At 34.8% G+C, this 8308-nt stretch overlaps 1 protein-coding gene across 2 annotated transcripts; it reads right to left on the bottom strand.

The window, feature by feature from the left end:
* Window positions 1–654: 654 nt before the first annotated feature.
* On the bottom strand, window positions 655–6335 carry LOC132616905 (thioredoxin-like 2, chloroplastic). Of its 2 annotated transcripts, XM_060331661.1 has the most exons (5): window positions 5753–6335; window positions 2835–3017; window positions 2546–2605; window positions 1364–1528; window positions 655–1027 (listed from the first exon to the last, which is right to left on the bottom strand). In XM_060331661.1, the coding sequence occupies exons 1-5, from the start codon at window positions 5972–5974 to the stop codon at window positions 908–910; spliced, it is 750 nt and encodes a 249-aa protein (XP_060187644.1). In that variant the 5' UTR covers window positions 5975–6335; the 3' UTR covers window positions 655–907. The 2 variants fall into 2 exon arrangements, with proteins under 2 accessions (XP_060187644.1, XP_060187645.1); XM_060331662.1 differs by lacking the exon at window positions 2546–2605 and having other exon boundaries at window positions 5753–6312.
* Between the last annotated feature and the right edge of the window lie 1973 nt (window positions 6336–8308).

Genomic DNA, 8308 nt, shown 5'->3' with positions numbered 1-8308 from the left:
GCACAAAATTTAAGAAATAAATTGAGATTTTTGAATCTTGTGATCTTAAACTTTTTTGGAATTGAAAAACTTGCTCGATATAGAAAGAGACACTCTTTTTGGAATATACCAATAAAGAAAGTAAGACACTTAAATTGAGACGGAGTAAGTATTTGTTATGAAAAAATCTTACCGCTATAATATTGTCATGTTTTTTATAAAAAGAAAAAGCATCTTATCTTAAAGGATATTTTTATTGTGGTAAGTTCTCTTATTCGTATATTTCTATGTGTATATTCTTACTACACATTGTATCACGTATAAATAGCAAAAGTATTCCTTTATAATTTATATTGGTATTAGTTATCAAGTTTATATCAAAACCAAACACTATATTAATAATAATATATATAAACAAATATAAACATATGGCAAAATATACGTTTCCTTTCCTTTAATTCTTTTAAACTAATTACTACTCGGGAATTTTTTTTAAAATGTACATTCATCTTAATCAGTAAATCTGGTAAGAAATAATAGAAAGGAGAGTTGCCTGTGCTCAACCGTCGAAGCTATCTGCAGATTGCCCTTGAATTAAAACAGAAGCATTTAACGGCACGCACTAGTGTATCACAATCTGAAATTGAGAAGTATCATAAATAAATGACAACAGAATGGTGCTTTGGACTCAATTTTTCCACATAATGAACAAAATTCCATTGTATAATCCTATATAAGCTGCAAGTATTACTACCACGTACAATGGTCTCAAAGAATGGAGCATATAATTACATCATTAACTAGAGTGGTGCAAAATGTAGCAACCAGCAAAGAGTGAAAATGACTGTATATAGCAACCATCGTAAATGGCTTCCATGGTTGCTCGAATGCAAGCTATTGATATAGAGATTGAAACAGACAAGCAACTCTATGTAGAAGCCTTTTTCACAGAAAGGAGTTCAAGTGTGAGATCTCCCACTCCTACTGGCGGGCCAATACTGCAGCGGTCTGTGTTATGTAATTGGATTGCATCTTTTATCTTCTGGAACTGCATAAAAGATTACCACAACAAGGTTATCCAGAAAATCTATCATGTTGGTTAGCCTCAAAGGACTGTCAATAATTTTGCCGTGCATAAACAAAGATTTATTAGTGCAAATGGACTCAGAAAATAACGGTCCTATTCAAATTCTTGAGTAATAGAGGTTGATTTTATACTCTTATCAAAAAATGAAACGATAGAAGGTATTTAAGAGAGACAGAGAGTAGTCTCAACATGTTCTTCAACCTTGTAATTCAAATTATCATCATGATCATCAAGTGAAACTAGTAAAAGATAGCTAATTACGTCCAAATGGAGAAAACAAATTATCAGACGTCTTACTTTGGCAAGTGAACAAGAGAAGGACTCCAGTTGTCCATCAGCTCCACGGTAGAAATGGAAATATGGGAGGACTTTTACATTCAAAGCCTTGCACATTGACTTATTTGCATCAAAATTGACTTTCAGAAACATGATTCCGGGGTGCTCCTTGGCAGTTCTGCAGAGCTGCAAAGTGAAAAATGTAAAATCAAATTCTAGAGAATTGGAGCGAAAGCAATCTTAAAGACCAGTTATCTTCTTGACGTGGCTTAATATACAGATTCAAACCATTGTTCAACTCAAGTAAACAATATATACAATGCAAAAAGCTTGGGTGAGGAGAATTGAAATCTTTTATACAAGCTGATTCAAAAGTCATCATACTGTTCTTGTAGCTCAACCAAACTGTATAGGGAAATCGACCACCAGTAAAATTCAAGAAACAGGATGATGATTCAAAGTTATTATGCTTTTGCACAGTCCTTTATCTAATATGTATCAAGAAACAATTTCAGAGACAAGAAAATGTTTGACTTCCTTCTGATATACTGTCTGCTATGTTAGAGCTTCGAATATGCATCAAATTTATTATGCTTTCGCACAATCCTTTATATGATATGTATCAAGAAAATGTTGGACTTCCTTCTGATATACTGTCTGCTATGTTAGAACTTAGAATATGCAAGTTCTCTCAATAAATAAAATCAGACACGTGCTGGAATAGTCTCTTGTTCTGTTTAGACAATCAATATGGAAATCTAATTCTGTGCATATGAAATGATAATTTTCTTTTAGGAGCACTTAGATCTGTTTATAAACTTCAAATTTGAGGTTTTTAAGAACAAATATAAGAGAGAAAGTGAGTGAAGAAAAAATAACCTGTTACACAGAACTCTACGGAAAGAGTGCCAATTTTAATTGGATATTGTGATCAATAACCTTGAGATGTAAGGAATTAGAAAGCATTAACTTTCCCCTAGAAGTTTTATACTATAGTAAACAACCAAGTTTAGGCACAAAACCCACAAGAGAAATACAACTCTATTGAAAAGCTGAAGGCAGCCTGCACTTTTTTGGCTTTTTTTTTTGAAACTGGTACTATTAAACATTTTTGTTTTATTTTTGTGCAGAATGGATCTTGTAAATGAAGCTGAATCATTGTCAGAGTGGTTATAGTGTCTGCATGTTTAGGAAGGAATATACCTTTGTTTTGTTTTCACACTTATGGCCACTGGAAAATTGAACAGAATCTACTTGCAAAATCTGCTATATTGAACACAAATATTACTGCTTGAAGAGGGCAAAAACGCACTAGAGATTACAACTTGTTGCAAGGAAAATGTTCTTTTGCCCTCTAACTACCAATATAAGATCCTTAAAAGCTGCTGAAACAGAATGAACTATCTTCTTTAAACTTGCTCTTTACATTAGAAATAACTGCAATGGCGTAAAACTATAGGCTTTCGTAATGGGCACAGCAAGAAGTATTTACCTTGGGAAATAGTGCTTTGCAGGAAGCACACCATGTTCCATAGAATTCTACAATAACAAGTCGTTCTCCAGCCTGACTTAAAGCATCCAAGAATTCTTGTGTTGAATGAATGTCAATCATGTTAGGCCCTGCATTTCGCTCCCACCATTTTGGTTCCTCAGTTCGAGTAATGGTAGCCTGCACCTAAGAAGCATTGAACAAAACACACAAATGTGTAAAGAAGACTTTTAGGGATTTAATATGTATGCAGTAAGATAGAAGTCCTCATGAAGATGAATGCATCGACTCTTGCATAAAACGCAAATATAAATATCAATTTCTGCTCAAACCAGTCCACCTAAGCTTAGATGGTCAAATATGGTAAGGATGACTATAGGGACCCAACTTTGGTAACTAAATTCTATCTGAACTCTCAAAAGAAAACAGAAACAAACTATATCAAAATTACTATAAGAAAATGTGTTGCGTTGTGATCCTAAGTATATGGTCAGAGGCGGATCAAGGATTTAAGCTTTATGGGTTCAAACTTTAAGGTTCTCGAACCATTACATTTTTGAAGTTATGGGTTCATATCTACTATTTATTGAAATTTTAGTGGATGTTTACACATAAATTTATGTTCTACGTCTAAAGCTAAGTTGCGCAGACTCTTCACTTTCGATGCCGCACCCGTATTGGATTCTCCAAAAACACACTACTTTTGGAGAATCCGACACGCATCCGTTGACATTTTTGACGATTCCAAGAAACATAGGTCTAAAGTACTGAACCAGGTACGTCAAAGCTCAATCCGCCTCTCTTTGTGGTTGTTAAAATTCGAAATGAGTTAATCTTTAATCATTTTAAGATGGGCTAGCAAATAATCAAGCTCATTGAGAACCTGAATAGTAACCTTAGCGGAGGTGTTAACTGTCCCCTCTTTCCCACCAGTTAATTTGAAAACTAAATACCTATTCAAAGATCATAATGAGAAAGTTGGATGGCATCAAATGCAGAAGGATTAGATATGAAAGAAAACATCAATGAAAATGTACCATCACTGAACCACATGGTCAGAAACCACTCTTTGTATCAGTAAGGATGCAAAAATGGTTTGGCGTCTAGGGCTGCTATCTTTAGCCAATTTCATAAGTAGGTGCCTCAGACCAACCAGAACATTCGAAAGTTCTCCATTTTGAGCTTGGGGACATGGAAGCCCAGACGTAAACCAGTAAAGTTTCATCATTTAGGAAGTTCAAAAACAATGCTCAAATACTAAAGAGGGTCATAGAGACATAGACAGCATGCCATGGTTACAAGTGCATGCCTTCCATGCCTATTATCTATGCAGAACAATGTTTGAACCACCATCAACACTCCCAAGAATGAATTTGATCCTTCAAATAGGAGCTTTTCTCCTAACCTAACCTTGTCAGTCTCCTGCTTTCGCCAGTATACAAACGATGCAGTAGAGACTTCAACCTTGGCTAATGCACTCAATTCTAATAGTCATACTAGGCTGAACTTATCTGGGAAAAACACTTCAAACCTCGCCAACTTTATCCCCAGGATCTTCAAAGAATCCAGAATCTAACCTACCTTTTCCCCAAAACAACAAAAGAATCCAAAATCTATCACGGGATAGAAGAAGAAAAAGCAAAAGACAATTATGTGTGTGCCTCTTGATGGCAGGGGGCAGCCATTGATTTATCATAATAGAATTTTTCTAACAATCAGAAAAAACAATGATTAATGCAGTAAGTCAATATTATAGTTATGCAGTAGTCTATGAAACGAGGACTATTTCACCTACCAAAAAGCCCTTCGCAGAAAGTTAGTCAGTTCTGTCATTCAAATCCACCATGAGTGTTGATGCTAAAGTTAGTGGCCCGCCCGTGTTACAACTTTTTCTTTACTAGCATTCGGTAGAGTGCTCTATTATCAAACATATTCAACTTATAGTAAAACCCTGACCTTTCATTACCCAAGAACATGAGGTCTTCTTCAGAACATTGTGCTACATAATATATTTTCTGAATTACTCAAGTCCCTGATAACTAAACTGATGATTAATCATATGCATGTTCATGTTTTAGGATAACGGCGGTGTCCAGCTTGCATGCAATTTGACTAGCCCATCCGGTACTTGCATCCTCCCACCTGGGTAACTTTGTTCACTAAGACACCAAATAGGAAGAAATCACTATAATTTTTTGCCTCTGCTGGATCTGAACCCTTGTCTTCCATGGGTTTCCTTCCAACTTATCCGATTAATCAAATGCATTCAGACTGCTAATATAGTAACAACGTACCCAGTGTAATCCCACAAGTGGGGTCTGGGGAGGGTAGTGTCTATGCAGACCTTACCCCTACCTTGTGCAGGTAAAGAAGTAAGAAAACTGAAGCAGAAGAGACAACAAGTAATAGAAAACTAAGATTAAGAAATACTAAAATAATACTAATTACTACTGGTAAGGAAAAGCAAAACCCGTAACTACCTACTACTAGCCTTCTGCCCTTATCCTCAACCTCCTCACCCTCCTATCAAAGGTCATGTCCTCAGTAAGCTGAATTAGCATAACAAATATACTTAATTTCAATGTTTGAATAGAATTAGGCGTTTTAAGAAAACGGAAAAGACAGCATGATACCCTAAAAGGCTTCCCACAACTGATAACAACTTTCAAAGACCTCAAAACTCAAATGAGCTAAGCACAACTACTGTCCACCATAAACAGTTTCATTTTAGAAATAATGGTTAAAAACACACCGAACTATCACTTTTTTGTGAGTTTTCAACTTGAACTATTGGGTGAGCGAGTTTCCCGCCTGAACTATCACCAACTTTTTATCAAAATACAACTCAACTATTAGTTGGTTCACTTTTCCAACTAACTAGAAATAAGAATTAATACTCAGTAAAAAGATGGAATCTTTACCTTAAGAGCAGGAAATCGCTTGTTAGGGCTGAAGGCAATTCTTGAAACAAATTCAACAGAAGTTGAAGGAGAATCACAAAGGGAGACACCCCTTTTATGCAACCTTTGATTGGATGTGTGGGTAGAATTCAAACATGAAGAGAATGAGCTTAACAATGAAGAATTAGGACAAGAACAAGAAAACCTTAAAGAGTTCAAAGAAAATCCCATTAAATCAGCCATAGAATAACACAAGTTCACAGAAATAAGTAAGTTTTTATAATCTTGATTTGCTTTTTCTTTTTTCACTTTTGTTTATGGGGAATTTTAGCTCCCTATATATACAAAAACAAGATTGAGTATACCCCAAGTTACATCAATGAAAACTCAATGATTTGGAAAATGAAAGCCATTTAATTGAAGGACTAGTTGATCTTTGATTTTTTCCTGTGTTCCTATGAAGATAATTGGCATTACTATGTGAAATTGGTATGTTACTGTTCAACTACTGGAAAAGGCTCGACCACACACTACAAACATAAAAGTGAATGCATGTGAAGAAATTGTGTGAACCATATTTTACGAGGAGAACAATCTACATAGATATTTCCTTTTTTCTTTTTCTTTTTTTTTAATATTTTGATGGTCACTTGACCAAGTTGGTGCTTTTTATCGCCTTTCTTGGCACCGTCCTTCGAAAAATGATAAAAAGCCAATAATTGGAACAACTTGGGGTGTGTTAACCATGAAGGAAAATATAAAATGTTCAGCAGTTTTCTAGTTATTTTCTTGTGTTCTACATGTAAATAAAAAAAATTATTTAAAAAGTATTTGTCTATAATTTAAATAAATACTATGGGAGGTTGGGGTGGGGTGGGGCGGATTATGGGTGGTGGTGGTGGGTGGGGGTAGGGTGAGAGGTGGGTGGGTGTTGAAGATGAGGTGCGTTCGAGGGTGGGGAGTAAACAATAGAACTTGTTTTTACCATTTTTATTTGTGAAGTCATTTTCCTCATTTTTAAGGAACTTATTTTGGTAAAGATAGTATTTTTCAAAAATTTTAAACAATCAGACATCAGAAAATTACCGAACACACCCTTTATGTTTGTTGGGATGTTAGTATGTCTCCAAGAAACTTTATGAGGAGAATTTAGACTCTCAATTTTTACTATTATTTTCTTTTTATATTGGAATTTGAGAAAAATGTTTTTGAATTTCTTTCGATATTTCTTTTGTGATTTGTACGTGTATTTATACATAACTAGTACTGGAGAGTCCGTGTTGAGTCCGGGCCCAAGAGCAAAGTAATAAAGTACTTCATATAGTTTCTTTTTAAAAAGCAGCCTCGTGCACTAAGTCTATTGTAAGCAGTCTTATCCTGCATTTTTTGAAGAAGCTATTTCCACGGCTCGACCCCATGACCTTTCAATCACATGACAACAACTTTTACCAGTTACGTCAAGGCTCCTCTTCAACTTCATAATGGTTTTAATTGAAAAAATAATTTTTTGTGTTACGATTTTTAGGCACAACCTTTTTAGGATGTATCGCTTCGTAATCATCTATTATTCAGTAATTAAGTTTTCTTATCACATCATTAGATTATTTACTAAAAGTATGCAAAATGATTTCAAACAAACTATAATCATAGATGAAAAAGACATTTTAATATTTTATAAATTTGTGAGCATATAATTTCGAGGTAGAAATAGATTTTTTTGATATTAATTGATTAGTTATTCATAATTTCATGTGACAACGGTTTATGCTAGAGAAATATGGAGATTAAATCTAGGTTTACATAAAACTCAGGAAAAACTTTAATTTGTTAAAACAAAGTTCACGAATTAATTAAGTTTTCCATTGACTCATTGATGCTCTATTCTTAAAAGAAATTTTCTTACTCAACCAATAAGGATTATATCGTGTTTGACAAATTAAATTGTATGCAAGAAAAAAGTGATACTCCTATCTTTATTTTAACAGTATGTGACCATCAACATTTCTACCCTTTAGAAGAGCCAGTTTAAGAGGCACTTTTTCGTCGTACGTTTGTGGGCCCAAAAAAATTGTAGGGCCACATATTTTAAACAACTACTAATAATTGGGATAACTACATGGCATAACTAACTCTACCACATATTTATATTTAGTAGCTATAGTTTAAAATAATTACATCTCATAGCTAATTATAATATGTTAAATACAACTTATAGCTACATATATATACAAAGTAGAATACCCCATATCACATTATTCACTTCCAACCTAACCTTCTCGTCTCTCTTTCTCCCCTCTCCCCTCTCCCCTCTCCCCTCCTCCCCACCCCGCTACCCACTGCTCCGGCGAGGAGCTTCCGGCGCCCTCTTCTCCGGCGAGAAACGGACAAACAACTTTCAATTTTCAACCTTCTCATCTAATTAGCGTCCCTTCTTCTCATAAACCTTCTCATAATTGAATTGATGCCATCTCCAACTTGCTGTTTTACTTTAAAAATACCATTGATCCAACAGTGAAATTTGTTGTTGTTGATGCGGTGGCTTTTGAGTTTTGACGGTCAGATCCGGTTAGATCTTGG

Source organism: Lycium barbarum, chromosome 11 (genome assembly GCF_019175385.1).
Source record: "Lycium barbarum isolate Lr01 chromosome 11, ASM1917538v2, whole genome shotgun sequence".
Taxonomy (NCBI): Eukaryota; Viridiplantae; Streptophyta; class Magnoliopsida; order Solanales; family Solanaceae; genus Lycium; species Lycium barbarum.
Note: the sequence above shows the minus strand (reverse complement) of the source record. Positions and strands in the feature narration are given on the sequence as shown.

Excerpts from the sequence above, each read along its gene's own strand:
- LOC132616905 (XM_060331661.1), bottom strand. The coding sequence starts at position 5,974 with ATGGCTGATTTAATGGGATTTTCTTTGAACTCTTTAAGGTTTTCTTGT. Across the intron at positions 1,529-2,545 it reads AGTGTGAAAACAAAACAAAG|CTCTGCAGAACTGCCAAGGA; the intron begins GTATATTCCTTC and ends TTCACTTTGCAG. Across the intron at positions 1,028-1,363 it reads TCTCTTGTTCACTTGCCAAA|TTCCAGAAGATAAAAGATGC; the intron begins GTAAGACGTCTG and ends TCTTTTATGCAG.